Source organism: Pituophis catenifer, unplaced genomic scaffold (assembly GCF_029215685.1).
Source record: "Pituophis catenifer annectens isolate HBS135680 unplaced genomic scaffold, rPitCat1.0.hap2 SCAF_1, whole genome shotgun sequence".
NCBI lineage: Eukaryota > Metazoa > Chordata > Lepidosauria > Squamata > Colubridae > Pituophis > Pituophis catenifer.
The window spans coordinates 162997281-163014886 of NW_027256881.1; the positions used below are offsets into that span (position 1 = coordinate 162997281).

The window sequence follows — 17606 nt, forward strand, 5'->3', positions numbered from 1 at the left end:
CATGGGAATCTCTTAACATCAATAGACCTCAAGGAGGCTTACCTTCATGTGCCCATAAGGTTATCCCACAGGAGATTTCTCAGGTTTGCCTTTGCGGGCTGTCATTGGCAATACCGGGCCCTTCCCTTCGGCCTATCATCAGCACCCCGCACCTTCACCAAATTACTAGACGTGGTGGCAGCTTGTTTGCGGGCCCATCCAGTCCGCCTGCAGTGTTACCTGGACAATGTGCTGATCCAGTCATCGTCTCCCAGTCAGGCACAGCGAGACCTTCATCTTACCATCCAGACCCTGCAGGATCATGGCTTCTCAGTAAACTAGGAGAAAAGCCATCTGACTCCATCCACCAGACTGGTGCATTTGGGGGTGGTAATAGACACCCAGTTATCTCAGGTGTTTCTGTCGCAAGAACGCAAGGACAGCATCAGACAGTTGATAGGGCAGATTCAGGCGTCTGGCACTGTGCCCCTTCTTCTCCTGTCTCAACTATTGGGAAAGATGATATCTTGCCTTGCCATAGTTCCCTGGGCTCGGTTTCATACCAGAGCCTTACAATGGTTTCTACTTCCCAGTCAGAAGTCAGGGAGCAGCAATTCTCTAGGCAAGGTCAGGGTTCCTCCACAGGTGCTTCGCTCCTTGGACTGGTGGCTGTCGGTAGCCTTGGAGAATGGATGTCTGTTTCGGGACCCTCCCAGACTGGTTTTGACGTCGGACGCCAGTCTCTTCGGTTGGGGAGCGCATCTGGGAGCCTCCGTGACGCAAGGGCGTTGGTCTCAGGAAGATCTCCAGAACGACATCAACTGGCTGGAGCTGAGGGCAGCGCACCTGGCGCTTCGACACTTTCGGGCCGAGCTGTCGGATCAACATGTTCTACTTCTCACAGACAATGTCACGGCCAAGGCGCATGTCAACCGGCAGGGCGGCACCCGTTCGAAGGTCCTCATGCATGAGGTGAGGCGGCTGTGTCTCTGGGCGGAACGACATCTTCGGTCCTTGAAAGCAGAACACATCGCCGGGACGTCCAATTCCACGGCGTATTGGTTGAGCCGGACTACGATAGACCAGGCCAAATGGCGTCTTCACATGGACCTGTTTCATCTCATCACTGTTCGTTTTGGGGACCCGATCCTGGACTTGTTTGCTACCCCTCAGAATGCTTATCTTCCGAGGTTTTTCACCAGATTTTGGACTCCAGTGGCCGAAGGGGTCAATGCCCTTCGTTGCCCGTGGCCAACCAGATTGCTGTATGCATTTCCCCCGATTCCCCTGCTCCAGAAGGTTATTGGGAAGATTCTGGTGGAACAGGTGGAGGTATTACTAGTGGCGCCGTACTGGCCGAGACGTCCATGGTTCGCAGAACTCATGTCCCTTTCGACGGAGCATCCCTGGAGGTTGCCACCGCACCGGGTCTCCCTCAATCAGGGCACTCTTCAACATCCAGACCCTCAATGGCTCCAGTTAACCACCTGGCGATTGAGCGGGAAGCTCTCCAGTGGGAACACTACCCCTCCGAGGTAATTTCCACTATTTTAGCTTCTCGGAAGCAGTCAACGCTTCGCATCTACCAGGCCACCTGGGCGGTGTTTTGTCGCTGGTGCGCAAAGAATTCCTTCATACCAACAGCTGCGACGGTCCCGCAGGTTCTCGCCTTTTTGCAGCACGGCTTGAAGAAGAAGCTGTCCACTAATACGCTGCGTCGTCAGGTTGCTGCCTTGGCAACTGTTTTACCAGGTGAGGGTCCTATTCCCCTTTCACACCATCCCAAGGTTCGCAGTTTCTTGAAAGGTGCTGCCAACTTGTTGCCGCCCGTGGTCCACCGTTACCCAACTTGGGACCTTTCTCTAGTTTTGCAGGCGCTCACCTCGCCTCCTTTTGAACCTTTAAGATCTTCCACTCTTCGGTTATTCACATTTAAAGTTGCCTTTTTAGTGGCTATTAATTCTGCACGCAGAGTTTCCGAGTTGGCGGCGCTTTCGGTCCGCCAGGATTTGTGCATTTTTCATCCGGACCGGGTCATTTTAAGACTGGACCCTACGTTTGTTCCAAAAGTTAATTCTTGGTTCCATAGAGCACAGGAACTTATTTTACCAGATTTTTGCCCTAATCCTAGGAATCAGACTGAGAAGCACTGGCATACCCTTGATGTGCGCAGAGCCTTGCGACGCTATGTCAAAAGGACGGCCTCGTTTCGACGGACGGAGGCCCTGTTTGTTTCATTTCAGCCCAGGTCAATGGGGAAGAAGGTTTCACCATCTACATTTGGTCGCTGGCTCAAGGCTTGCATCGCATTGGCCTATGAACATCAAGCTTGTCCAGTGCCGCGTCGCATTACGGCACACTCTACTCGTAGTGCGGCCACTTCAGCTGCTTGGGCTACTCAAGCCTCCATCTTGGAGATCTGCAGAGCCGCTACTTGGACCTCTCCTTCGCCGTTCGTGAGGCACTACAAGTTGGACCAGTTCGCATCAGCCGAAGCAGCGTTTGGGAGGCGTGTCTTACAGAGAGTCCTACCGGCCGAGGGGACCCTGGACCGATCTGCTTCCCTCCCTTCTTCGACTTAGCTTGGGTATATCCCAGGCTTGGACACTCCAAGCAGTGCACAGGAGATTGAACGTTGGGCTTACCTTGAACGTTCCATCTAGGTGCACTGCTGGAGTGTCCAAATCCCACCCTGGCTTGTGCTGGTCCGGGGTCCAGGAGTGGTCGGTTTTGATCAGATGGCGTCTTCCATGGTTCCGGTTTCGTTGAAAAAACTGAAGGCTCGGCCGGAAGATGGAGGGCGTGGCCAAAGAAATTCCAACCCAGTGACATCATATCTGACTGACAAGAGCCCAGGCTTGGACACTCCAGCAGTGCACCTAGATGGAACGTTCAAGGTAAGCCCAACGTTCAAACCCATCGGAGCCCTGGCTGCCCAGGCCCAGAAGAATTTGTGGGGGAGGCACGTGATTCCAGCTGGGCTTGGGGGGGGCATAGCTGGATAGGGATTGGTGCTCTGGGCGGTGATGGCGAACAATGACGGTTGTTGTGGCCCGTCAGCGGCCTGTACGGATTGTAGCTGATTCTGACAGCGAGGAGGCTGGTGTGGTACTGCGCCAGCAGCCTGTGCAGCTGGCACAAGTCAGACAATGAGGAGGCTGGAGAAGATGTGGTGTCAGAGGCAGGGATTCAGCCAGGGCCTTCAGAACCTCCAGAAGCTTCTTTAAGTGAAGAGGACGAAGAGGAGGAGCCTCTTCTCAATGCACGAGCACGCAGAGCTGCCAAAAGGCAGGAGTAGCTCCTTAGGAAGAGGTCTCCTCGAGAGTAAGACTTGGGGCTAATTGGCCACTCCCTTAGCCTATTTAAGGAGGAACGTCGACTGAAGCAATTTTAGTTCATTCTCCTTTGCATCTGGATTTTCTGCACATTGCTTCTGGGCTTTCTGCCAACCTTAGTAAGATTGTGACTACTTTATCTTTGTTTTCTTGTAGGCTGTTAAGGAAGTTTATTAACAGCCTTTGTTTGGAAAAGACTGAGTTATTTTAGTAAATTAAGTTTTGTACAAATTTTGTCTGTGCTGTGTTCTTTGGGATCCATAGCTGGGGCAGAACAGATGGTCTAATGGACCTGCACAAGCTAGTGGTGGCTTGAGTCTCCTTTCTGTTTTACTCAGAAGCCTTTATCTCACTGGATTACTCTTAACACCTGAACAACAGATGTGGGATGATGGAAATTGCACTCAAGGATCCGAAGCTCCCCTTTCCTGTTTGACATACAGTTTTCCCAATACACATAGCTGATCAGCATCTGATTCACCAAGAGTGGGCAGGCAGTGATGGTGATCACTCTAATTTATGTATCAAATAATGTACCTTAACTGCATAATAAGTAGGAGTTTGTCCAGTCATAACCTGTGGGTAGCTAAGCACCCTTCTTATCAGCCTCTCATCACATACACATAAAAGGGCTGGTAGGCAAGGCACACAGTGCTATCAACAGCAGTAAGCTACTGGTTATAATTCTTACTCACCCACATAGCTAGAGGCTAATGCTTTCCTGCTGTGGAGACAATAGCTTGGTCCTGAACAGCAATAAAACCAAGGATCTTATAGTGGACTATAGAAGGAATAGATCAGACATCCAGCCCTTGCTTATTTTTTTTTTAATTTGATTTATATGCTGCCCTTCTCCGGAGACTCAGGGCGGCTTACAATGTGCTAAGCAATCAATGGAGATCAAGTGGAGAAGTGGCCAGTTTTAAGTTTCTGGGTGTTATCATAAAAGAGGGCCTGACCTGGGGCACTCACATTGCAACCCTGATGAAAAGGGCCCAGCAGAGATTATACTACCTGAGACTTCTCAGGAAACAACAACTGAATGAAAAACTGCTGGTGACCTTCTACCGCTGCACCATAGAAAGTATTTTAACTTGCTGCACCTGTGTATTGTCTGCCAATTGCCCAGTGGCAGATAGGACAGCACTCCAGAGGCTTAATGTCATTGCCCAGAGGATCCTTAGTTGCCCTCTCCCCTTTTTGGAAGAGCTTTATAGCTCCCACTGCCTTAAGAAAGTTCAAAACATTCTTAAAGATCCAGCTCATCCTGGGCACCCTTTTTTTGAACTATTACCATCTGGCAGATGCTACAGGATAATAAAGACAAGAACAAATATGCTGAAAAACAGCTTCTATCCCAGGGCAGTAACTATATTGAATTCTATGGTATAGTGAAATATTAATGCAATATTGGGTTTTCAATTCAATTGTATAGATAGAAAGTGAAGGATGTGTGTTTTATTTTTATAGTTATAATGTACACTGAACATGGCATTTAATTTCATTGTACAAGGTGCAATGACAATAAAGTAAACTAATGGACTGAGCTCTGAGTCCTGTGGACAGTTGCTATCAGTTGGGTCTTCTTTTCCTACATGTGGTGACACAAGTAGAAAAAATATACAATGCCAAACCAGTCATTTGAGTCTCTGAAGTCTGCATGCACCAGCCTCACAATGACACCTTTTGAAAGCAGCTGAAAGATGCTGAGGAAGATCCCCCAACTTCACCACCACATCATTAACTTCAGATACACCACAGATCCTACATGTTTTGCCAATAACAAGGATTCTGTTGGGTTGGAGAAAGTGGGAAAGAGCACTTCAGAGAAAATAAATGTTATGGTAGCTGCCCTCAGATACAACCTGGTTAGGAGAGGACAGGTGTCCTTCAAGAAGGGTTAGATAGACAACCTCAAGTGGAAGTTTTATGGTTGTATAGAGATGCTCAGGTAGTTGCTTTCTATATGTTTTTTTTTTCCCAAACAGGCCAAGTTAGTTGTTTGTAATCCAAAAAGCATGCAAAGGTAATTCCTTTTCTTGAACAAATTATTTTCTATACATCAAAATTACCCACCCCCCCAAAGTAAACTATTGACAGTGTAATATTCAACTTTCAATTTAGAGCTAGGATGTGATCAATTTGTTGAAAGGAATAATCTGATGTTTGCCCATTATATGCAATTCCTTGCTTCTTCTTTTTCATAGAAGAATCTACTTTATTACAGGCTGCTGTTATCAAGAGCTGCTCTGCAGGATATCCTGTGGGAAATGTTAATTTTTTTAAAGTATAAATGCCTCACATTGATATATATAAAACTGCAACACGTAAAAAAAATCCAGCTCTGTTCAGTTTATTCTCCTTCTGCCTTTGCTGTTTATGTAATGTCAAAAATAATGTGACATCTTATAAAGAAACAGGACAAAAGAGAATCACTTCCATTTTTGCTAGAAACTATTTTGAACCCCCTTTGGAAATTTATTTTCTCTATGCATTATAATTTTTGGGGATGATTATCCAGAGATTATTCTTCCAATATGATTCATTTTAGGACAAAAACAACAGAGAGAAGTATAAGTGGAGCAGCTGTAAAGGACAAAGAAGACTTAACAGACAAGGAAACACTGTTGCTGTAAGAGGGCAGCTGAAGAGTCTACAAAATGCATTTGATTCATGCAAACTGGAACTAAAGAATATCATGCTAGCAAATACAATGAAGGATAAAATAAATCAAGGCACAGCATTAATTTAATATAGAGGATTTTTCAAATACATTGTAAGTGTTTTTCTTATAGCATTTTTCAGAATGAGAGCATTAAATAAATATATGGTATTTAATAACTTCTATGATAGGACAAAATAATAATTGTAACTAATTATTGCAATATTTTTTAATTGTCAGTTACATGATTAAAATGTTTTGGGGGAAGATCGCTATGACTAAAAACATTGGATGAGGATGGATTGCTTTTTCTTTTCCTTAATATTTTGAAATTGACTGCAATTGTTCAGCAAGACTTATTGTATATAATATCAAATTATATATGAAATTGAAAATCATACAGTCATCTGAACGACTCAATTTTATTCGTAAAATTTTATTTCCTTTTTGGCACTAATAATCAATATAGAGTTTGATGGTAATAAAACAGCTGCAATTTGCATTTTTAATGGTATATATTCACCAGTTTCAGAATTTTTAGAAATGGATATTTTTTCTGAAGAATGGTCTGTGAACCTAACAGCATATTCCTTACTACAATTAAGCCAAGATAGAAAATTCAACAGAAGTGTACTTACATCTGAAGAAATTAACAAGTCTTGTTTATGCAATGTGACTGCAGACTTTGATCATACAATGAACTGTTCTTGTGAAGGGAACCTGACTGCATCATTATTTCCTATTTTTCATGAGAAAAACTGGCCTTCTCTTTTAACTATTATTGTGATTATTATAACCATTTTTGGAAATATTCTGGTCATCTTGGCTGTTTCATTAGAAAAGAAGCTGCACAATGCCACAAATTATTTCCTGATGTCACTTGCAATAACTGATATGCTCTTGGGTTTTCTTGTCATGCCGATATCAATGCTAACTATATTATACGGTAAGTACTATTAACAGCCTTTAAAACTCAATATACCACACTTTAATTGATTAATATGCATATTACAAGTTACTTTAATGTAATTATAGACTCAATGAAAAGAGGCTTTCTAAAAAATTAGAATTATGAACTAGAAGATGTGGATGTCTGAAACCTTAATTCTGCACAATGCTTTCATTGTTTCTCAAATAATAGAGCATTGTTGACTAAAAAAGGCCCCCTACAGTCCTCATTCTGTCCTCACAGTTATCTGAGAATTCTAGTTGTTGTTCCAATGTATCCAAAAAGTACTAGATTGCCAAATATGTGCACAATTTGATGGCTTGTATTTTTAAAAAATTAAATATTTGTATTGAACTTAAAGATCAGTAAATATATCACTGTATATTTTAAACACGTGCAACATCTATTGCATTTACTATTCAGATTTCATAGTTGAAGAATTAAGACTGCAAAATCATTAAATTTTAGACTAGACTGGTAATGGGACTAAGGACCCTAAATCATCACTATGTGGGGAATCATACTCTAGGAGAAAAAATTTGAAGATAAGAATATCAACATAGTTATGAATTAAAATAAATGACTGTTGTATATTTATACAGCTACTGTAACTCTAACAAGTTAATGAAATTAGGTGTATCATTATGAAACTTTATACAGATCCGTGTGACACAGTTTTCAATGTTATCACTACTTTGGATATCCTGATGAAAAGTCATGCAAATTTTAAAAGATGATTGCCTAACTATGATTCATTTGCCATAGAGTTCCTCAGTAACTAAAGGATAAGAAAGTAACCTTGATATAAAATATCAGGAGTATTTCACAAGCATTATAAATTCAAATGCTTGAGGCAGAATGTAGTGGTGAGGGTTATATCTGTAAGACTGCATATGGTTTAGGAACTAATATTGTTATTTGTTTGTTTGATTGAATGTTTATTAAATGCCCATTTCAGTGAATGACTCTGGGTGGCTTACATATTTAATATTTGAGGGAATGCTTTGTGCAGGATCGGGTGTCTGAGGTTTAAATTCCAAAGAAGAGCAACCCTCAATGCCTATGGTTGGGACAGATATCCTATGTGAGGTCACTCAGGATTCTTGAGTAGGCAGCGTGGCATATAAATAAAGTAGAAACTATTAATAATGTGATTATGGAAAACTGATCTTGCATTTGTAGATTAGTTTGGAATATTTCACACTGTCCAAATGAATTTTTATTTTCTGAAACAGCATAGTGTTTGAGATCATTATGCTATCATTATGCATAGAGATAATTATGCTCCTGAAGTTAAGCTTCTCTAGTCAAAATGACAGCTTTCTATACTGTGCTTCAGGGATAAGTGAGAGAGAAGTTTTTAAGAGTGCTATGGACATATATTATTGCCTTAATTTTAAGAGAAATACAATGTCTGGTTTTGGTAAGCTGTACTTCCCACTGTCAGTCATGGAAGCCATGTTTTACTTTGGATCTTCAGAAAACTTTGGAACTCTAAGAAAATAGCTGCAGGGTTATTATTAAAAGTGGAATATTGAGAAGAGTTTATGCCATTTTTTTCTGCATCTTTTCTTTGAATAACTATTGAAAGCATTGTAAAGATAATTTTTTCAGTCTGTGCACTTGTGTTTGTTCAAACAGATATAAAGTCTGTTTGTCTCTGACTATATGTACATTGACAAGGCACAAAGAGATACACATCTGTCAACACTCACAAGAAGTCCTAAAATACAGGTAATCCTCGAGTTATGAATGTAATGGAGCCCGCCAATTACATTCGTAACCCAAGAATTCATAGGAGTGAATCGTGTAACTTGACCACAATCACTCCCTCCTTTTGCCCATGCATTTGCTAATCGAATGCCCGGTTCGTTAAGTGCACATGAGATATCTCAGGGTGGGGAGGCCTTGTGATGGAATAGGCCACCTTCATCAGAGCACCCAAGGCCTCCCATGATCCAGATACCTCATGAAATTGCTTCCCTCCCACATACACAGCTTACCATGCTGGGCCCCCACAGGCAGGCCTGTGGAGACTCACTTACCTTTTGAAGACTTCACTGTTTGCTTGAGATTGCCCTCAGCAAAGAAGCTGACAAAGATGTTCATCAAACAGATTTACCGACAGCACAGGATATCCTGCCGGGTCAGCTCAGACCGAGGAGTCCAATTCACAGCTAAGTTTTGGAGAGAGTTCCTGAGATCAGTTGGATCCACACAAGGACTTAGCTTGGCTTTCCATACGAGTATGAATGGAGCTGCAGAACGAGTGAACATAATCGTGAAACAATATATATAAGATATTATGTGGATTACCAACAAGAAAAGTTGACGGACCTGCTGCTGTTTGCAGAAGTTGCTTTCAACAACACCATGCACAGCAGCACCAGATTGACCCCCTTCAGGTCAAAAGTGGCATGGACTTTGTACTCATGCCTGAACTGCCCAGAGAGCCCCCTCCTCCACAACCCTGACTGAGCAGGGACGGAGCTGCTGAGAAAGGGTTGGGAGAACACTAAAAAAGTGCTAGCAGAAGCTGCTGAGGCATATAAAAAGCAAGCAGACAAACACTGATCTCTTCAACCTCCCTTCCGTGTGGGAGATCGGGTTTATCTGTCAACCAAATACATAGAACTAAAGCTGCCTAGTAAAAAGCTGGGACCTAAGTTTTTATGTCCATTCCCAATAATGAAAGTAATCAACCCAGTGACAGTGCAGTTTAGCCTCCCCTGCATTCTAGGGAAAGCGCATCCTGTTTTTCACTGCAGTGTCTTGAAGCCAGCCATCGGGTCTAGATTAAGACCACAGACTCGACCACCTCCCAAACCTATGGTGGTGCAAGGAGAAACCCATTACAAAGTTAAAAAGATTTTAGACTCTAGATTATATAGAGGTCAATTGCAATATCTAGTTCATTGGAAAGGGTACCCTTTGTCTGAAGCTACTTGGGTTAAAAGCTGGGATGTAAAAGCAGACAGGCTAGTAAAACAATTCCATGATAAATACCCTGATAAGCCAAAGGGTCCCCCTGGGGAGGGGAAGAGGTGATTAGTCTTTTCAATTAACCCCGTGTTATTCTGTTGCAGGACACAATCTTCTGATGAGGAGAGGGGGGCAGCCTGTCAAGCCTAGAAGCCATCTTTTGCATTGGGCTTTCAGGCCTGCCACATTTACTGCTGTGGAAAACTGGGAGGGGGGATTGTATGGAACAGGGGTAATATGTAGTCATAATAACCAGTGGTGGGTTTCAAAATTGTTTACCAATGGTTCTGTGGGTGTGGCTTGATGGACGTGGCATGGCATGGCATGGCATGGTGGGGAAGGATACTGTAAAATCTCCATTCCCACCCCACTCCAGGGGAAGGATACTGTAAAATCTCCATTCCGTCCCCACTCCAGGGAAAGGTTACTGCAAAATCCCCATTTCCTCCCGATCAGCTGGGACTTGGGAGGCAGAGAATAGATGGGGGTGAGGCCAGTCAGAATTTTTACTACCGGTTCTCTGAACTACTCAAAATTTCTGCTATCAGTACTCCAGAACTGGTCAGAATCTGCTGAAACCCACCTCTGATAACATTACTTTCTCAGAGAGTCAAGAACATCTTGCCCTGCACCTGGAGGGGTGTGGCTGGGAGGCATCTCCAGTTGGGATGGTGCTTTGATTGGACCATGTGATGGACATGTGGGTGCGGGGCAGGGACTTCCTTTGGGTGTGGAAAACCTGAAAATTTTCAGATTCTGGTTTTCCCAGCTGTGGGAATATTAGATGCCAATATGGCATCTCTAATAAAATGGAACTTTGAAGAACTTCAAGTCTCAGAGTCTTCTTTCATTGGGGGTGTTACTTGGAACCCTGACAAACACATTACAATAAAAGCTGCAACCTACTGGATGTGAAGGTACTCTAGATATTTTTAGTCTCAAGTTTGAGCAGTTTTTTAAATTGGATGTTTGTAATTTGTGTACTTTTTCTGATCTCTTTTTCTGATCTACAACAGTACTGTATCTTTTAATAAATTAAATTTTAATTTGAATGGAATATAGCATGGTAGGGGAATGGTTGCAATAATGGCACTATAGAAAAAGAAGTCCTAAGTATTTATCATCAGAAATATTCATTGGACTGGTTCTGGTGTCGTCACTTCCAATTTTATCTTTCTTTAATGACAGTTTCACTAGACTACCTTAAAAGCTGAAAACAGAGAAATTAGAAACTATATAAATACAATTACAATTAGTTTAAATGTGATATCAGCACTGGATAGGGTTTGATGTGCCCCCCTCCCAGATTTAAGGAGGTTTCGGTGCAAACTATACAATTTAAAAGAAGTCCAAAGATGGGAAGGCGGAGTACAAAGACAATTGTATCATTACAATTTAGCAGATTTGCTGCCATATCAGCTGCAGTGAAATCTAGAGAACTCTGCTGGCTTCAGAATTGGATATTGGAGCCTTCAAGAGCTTGGAGGAATCAGCAGGACACGGACTAACCACTTTTAAAAATCTGTAGATGGATGAGATAAAATATAACAACAGGAAATGCGTTTCATATCAGTGAAATATAGATATAGCTTTCCAAACTGCTGTAGAGTTAATAAAAGCTGTCCTTGGTTACAGAATATAGATGGCCACTGCCCAGGAACCTCTGTGCTGTGTGGATTTATTTAGATGTGCTTTTCTCCACTGCCTCCATCATGCATCTCTGTGCCATATCTCTGGATCGTTATATTGCCATTCAAGATCCCATTCATCACAGCCAGTTTAACTCCAGGACAAAGGCCTTGGCAAAAATTGCTCTTGTTTGGACAGTATCAATAGGTGAGTTGTTCAATCTTTTTGTGTTATGCTATCATCAGAGATTTTTACTTTCAGTAAAATTATATGTGCATCCTATCCCAATCTCTCTCTAAAGCTATGCATTTTTGCCTGGGGCCTTTTGACGTCTTGATTGATGCCATATTTTCTATTGCATTTCATGGCTTTTTATTACTATTAATCCCATTTGGGCAATCAAAAATATTTTCAGCTCCATGTCACCCCAAGATAATTCAATTTGAACTAAATTGTCAATATTTTACATTGATCCCCCCCCCAGGATTTAGTTTAAAAGCTAATGTACTGCTACTATTTTAATTCAAATGGAGTCTTCCCTTCAAAATACACTTACTTATAAAGTGAAATGCAAATCTGAATAGATACAAAACAATTTATCAGGAAAGTGCTTTGTAAATTCACCACAGCTCAGTAGCTTTATTATCCCAAGAACTCTTCACATGAAATAACACTGCTCAACAATAGTAAGTGCTGCATGGGACAATGGCTGGAACATGAAAGATCAATTCCCTGATCAGTTAAACATTTGGAAGTTTTATTGCTTTCTGCTGTAAGTATATTGTTAATCTTAATCATCAATGAAGGCATGAGACATAAAATTTCTTTTCTGGGAATAATGTCTTTTTTAGTTAGCATGTCCTTTCAGAAGGAGACAAGGAGATTCCCCCCCCCATTTTTTAATTACAATTACAGAAGTAATACAAGAAGAAAAACACGGTTAATTGCAGACATGTACCATTGAGAGAAAATTGCAGTAACTCTTGTTAGTTTATTAAGTGATGTTTTCTCGAAGATGCAGTTTTGTGTGCTTTATTGGCATATGTGCATTAGTGCAGAGCACTAGAACATTGTCTTTCTCTCTAGCTGTGTCCTGCATAGATAACATTGTTTCCTTTTACTATATATATATAGAATGCATGGAAATAAAAGATGCAAAACCAAAATAGCCCATAAGAATAGGCATTGATCATTCACAGCAGACTAACAGTGGATGAAATATGTATGGCTTGAACATACAGTATTAAAGGACAGCTTTGTTCTGTTTTTGCTGGAGGGAATGTTAAAAGAAAGTCTTAAATCTTAAAAAGAAAGTAAGGAATAGAATAAACAACTGAGTTTTTTAAAAATGCACTCATCGCATCCGAAATAGAACTATCTCAATAAAGTTTGCTGATGAGGAGATACTATCTTCCTCTTCCCACTGATCTCAACTGCATTAAATCACTGGAGAAGGAGGGGAAGCTTTGTCTCAAAGTGTATATGTGCTGGCAAACATATACGTGTGATTCCCAAGGTACACCAGCATTATTTCTGTGTTGTGTGTGAGAATGCATTAGGACAATATAGTACAGGTAGTCCTTGCTTAATGAAGGTAAATATGACTAGCAGTTTCATTGTTGAGCAGAGTGTTTGGAAAGCACAATGTCATATGACTGCATCAACTTACAATGGCAGTTGCAGCTGTTCCAGTTGCTATTGTTAAGGCAAATCCTGCACAGAGTGTCCCAGAAGTGATGTCCCGGTGCCTAGAGGCCATGTGGGTCTGGATGGGGAGAAACAGGCTCCAACTCAACCCTTCCAAGACCGAGTGGCTGTGGCTGCCGGCATCCCAATATAGCCAGCTGATGCCATCGCTGGCTTTTGAGGGCGAGTTACTTGCCCCCACGGAGAGGGCTTGCAACTTGGGCATTCTTCTGGATGTACGGCTGTCTTTAGAAGAGCATATGATGGTCGTGGCCAGGGGGGCTTTTTATCAGGTTCGCCTGATTCGCCAGTTGCGTCCCTTTCTGGATCGGGACTCCTTACGCACGGTCACTCAGGCACCCGCCTGGACTACTGTAATGCTCTCTACATGGGGCTCCCCTTGAGGAGCACCCGGAAGCTCCAACTGGAGCAGAATGCGGCCATGCGGGGGATTATGGGAACGATGGGGCGCTCTCATGTGACACCCGTCCTGCGCGAGCTGCATTGGCTCCCAGTGATCTTCCGGGTGCGCTTCAAGGTGTTGGTTACCTTTAAAACGCTCCATGGCTTAGGGCCTGGGTACTTACGGGACCGCCTTCTGCCATCAATAGCCTCCCATCGGCCAGTACGCTTCCACAGAGGAGGACTCCTCAGAGTGCTGTCTGCCAGACAGTGTCGGCTGGCGACCCCCAGGGGGAGGGCCTTCTCTGTGGCAGCACCTGCCTTCTGGAACGACCTGCCCCCGGAGATACGTAGGATCCCAGATCTCTGTGCTTTTCGCCGTGCCCTTAAAACTTTTTTATTTCATCAAGCCGGCTGGCTTAACCTCCCCCCCTTAGATATTTTTAATTGTTAATTGATTTTAGTTGGGGTGTTTTAAATTTATTGGGCCAAAATTTGTTTAATTCTTTTTTTAAAAAAATTTAAATTTTGTATGCGATGTTTTTAGTCTTGGCTGTTCACCGCCCTGAGTCCAGTGGGAGAAGGGCAGTATAAAAATCTAATAAAATAAATAAATAAAAATAAATAAATTATGGGATCACTGTTTGTGATTTCCCACCAGCTTCCCCATTCATTTTGCTTGTGGGATAGCAGCTGGAAAGTTTACAAATGGTGACCATGAGATATCATGTCCATCGTAATTGTGAGCTGGTTGCCAAGCACCCAATTCATGATCATACAAATGTGGGGATGCTGCATTGGCTGCAACTACAAGGAACGGTTATAGTTTCACCCCATTCAGCAGCAGCATAACTTTAAATGGTTATGAGAGGCCACTGAATGAGTGCTGCCTGTATTACTAAACCTGCCAAACAGGAAAATCTTATGATTGTGTTTTTTTCCAAATAAAAGCTAATGAAGTACCGCAATAAACATTCACATTTCTGAATTGAAATTCTATCATATAAAGTTGGTGTTGCTAGTGACTTTTGAATTCAGCAATTTGTTCAAGTGGTTTTCCAATCTGTCCTTGTAGAGTTTACACAGTGCTTGTAGCTACTACCAAAGCCAAAACCTTTAACTTCTATTTGTAAGATGGTACTTTGTTTTTCGCTTCCACTGAATAGCTGTGCAAACTTCAAGGAAGCAAATTCACATTCTGCAGTGATGGTCTGATCTTTATGTCCAGGAATGTTATTGGGAACGAGTAGGCACCCATTGTGGTACATCACAGAATGACGTATTTTTAAAAGTGAAAATGACTGTGCTTATCTTTTTTTTAACTAAACATATAGGTATTTCAATGCCAGTTCCTATATTTGGATTCCGTGATGATTCTAAAGTTTTCAAGAATGGAAGCTGTTTTCTTGTGGATGAAAAGTTTGTTTTAATTGGTTCTTTTGTAGCATTTTTTATCCCACTTGCTATCATGGTGATCACCTATTTTTTAACTATAAAATCCCTTCAGAAAGAAGCCACATTATGCATGAATGATCTTGATTCAAAAGCTAAGTTTGGCTCATTCAGTTTTTTCCCTCAAAGTTCTCTTTCTTTGGATAAACATTTCACGCACTCTCTGAACAAAGAATCAGGAACTTTTAGGAGGAGAAAGATGCAATCAATAAGTAATGAACAGAAAGCATCCAAGGTACTTGGAATTGTCTTTTTCCTGTTTGTGATAATGTGGTGTCCTTTTTTCATCACAAATGTGATGGTAGCTTTTTGCAAGGAGGCATGTGACAAAGATATAATCGAGGATCTACTTAATATTTTTGTTTGGATTGGCTACCTTTCTTCAGCAGTCAACCCACTTATATATACATTATTCAGTAAAACCTACCGATCCGCTTTTGTACGTTACCTCCAATGTCACTACAAAGAGAAAAGGAAACCTTTGCAGTTGTTCTTAGTGGACACTATCCCTACTGTAGTGTACAACTCACATCAGTTAACACAAATGAAATGCTTTAGAAAGGAATCTAAGTTGATGGCTAAAGACTATTCTACAGGGACATCTGAAATACATGATCTGGATGAAACCTTAAAGGGCAAAGTCAGCAACATGAATGAAAAGGTTAGCTGCTTGTGATTCTGGTACAAGACCATTTTCTTTAACTGTGTATATTCTGCAAGCTGGAGAAAGCTGACCTGGAAAAATAGTATGCAACTTTGCTGGGAATTTGCAAGACAGTGCTTCACTATCAAAGATTTGTCTATCACTTTTCTCAATGCTGGAAACAGAATGTACAGGAGTGTGAATGCAGCTACTCCTATCTATGACTCATTAAAGTCACTCATTGCAATTGTTTCCAGGACTATGTAGCACTCACTTAATGACAGTAACTGGAGATGGAATTTCTGTTGCTATGCAACATGGTTGTAAAGTGTAATGTCATATAACATTAGATTTGGAAAATGAGAGCAATACAATATAAATTTTTGATTTAATTATACAAATACATTTTATATCAAACTGATTAACAGAAAATATAGGAAATATAACAGTAGACGTAATATGAACTATGTTATAAACAGAAGTCAAATAAATTAATTGCTAAAAGATGTTTTCCTTGCCTTTTTGCTGAAAAAAATTAATTCAAATGCTGATAAAAACAACATTTTCAGATCCAATACTGCAAATTAAGGAGCAATTTTGCAGACTTTGAACTACTATGATTCATTACACAGGTCCTCCTCAAGTTACAACCACAATTGGAACCAGAATTTCCATAGCTGAGCAAGGCAGTTGTTAAGTGAATTGTGCCTGATTTAATGACATGTACCAATCCAGCCAGGCAGTTATAGTAATTTTTAATTAATTTTGTTTGCACCCACAGAAAATATGGCTCATGGTGTCTTTAATTATATGTAATTTTATCAGATAAACTCCTTGCACTTTAGAAAATTGAGTCTTTATTCTCAATTATACCAATAATGAAACTGAATTTGATTGATTACTTTATGTAGTATGATTACAGCCATATTGTCAGAGGTCATCCCATACACATCTATGACTCTATAATTCTACATTCCAGATATCTCCATGAGAATTTAATATTTTTTCTACAGGGCTATCTACTGGTAGAACTTCTAAATGTAAACTGTACATAAATGATATTGGTTTTTCACTTTGGTTTATTTTATATAGATCTGAGAATCCCAGAAGGGAAAGACATTAGTTAGAATGCAAAAGGAATATGAGTTCTTCTCTTTTTCCTTGTACATATTGCTGTATTAGTTCTAACTTCAAGAGGAGAAGTTTCAATAGCTATGAGAAAAAAAACTGCCTTTTAAATACAATGTGCTACAATAATCTTATTATGATTTGATTCAGTGGTGAAATCTGAACCGGTTTGCTACCGATACGCTGGCTGCATATGCGCAGTGCGCGCCAAATGCAAGCTGTGCATGCACATGCACAGTTTGCACCAAACACACACTGCATGCGCATGTGCAATACACACCAAAGGGAGGCTTGGGAAGGTAAGTAGAACAGCGGGGGGGGGGGGAATCAACTGTGGTGCGTGATCTTGGGAACTTTTTAAAAAACTTTTTAAAGGCATTTTTTACTACTGGTTCGGGCGAATAGGTAATAAAAAAATGCTTTTAAAAAGAAAAAAAAAGGCTCAGACGATCACAGCTGTACCACACAATCGTCCGAGCCTTTTTTAAAAAAAATTTAAAGCATTTTTTACTACCTATTCACCCGAACCGGTAGTATAAAAATGCTTAAAAAGTAAAAAAAAAAAAAAAGTTCTGACAATCGCCCGTCACTCAGCTGATCGTCAGAACTTTTTTTTTTTTTTTACATTTTTTTACTACCAGTTCGGCGAACCAGTAGCATATTTTACTACCAGTTCAGGCGAACTGGCCCGAACTGGTAGCATTTCACCCCTGGTTTGATTAAAGATTAAAGAGACTGGCTTTTGGGATTAACATGAGC

At 41.2% G+C, this 17606-nt stretch overlaps 1 protein-coding gene across 1 annotated transcript; it reads left to right on the forward strand.

Annotated features, from left to right (window-relative positions):
* Window positions 1-6519: 6519 nt before the first annotated feature.
* On the forward strand, window positions 6520-15752 carry HTR2A (5-hydroxytryptamine receptor 2A). Its single transcript, XM_070956743.1, has 3 exons — window positions 6520-6922; window positions 11543-11743; window positions 14959-15752. The coding sequence occupies exons 1-3, from the start codon at window positions 6520-6522 to the stop codon at window positions 15750-15752; spliced, it is 1398 nt and encodes a 465-aa protein (XP_070812844.1).
* The last annotated feature ends 1854 nt before the right edge of the window (window positions 15753-17606 follow it).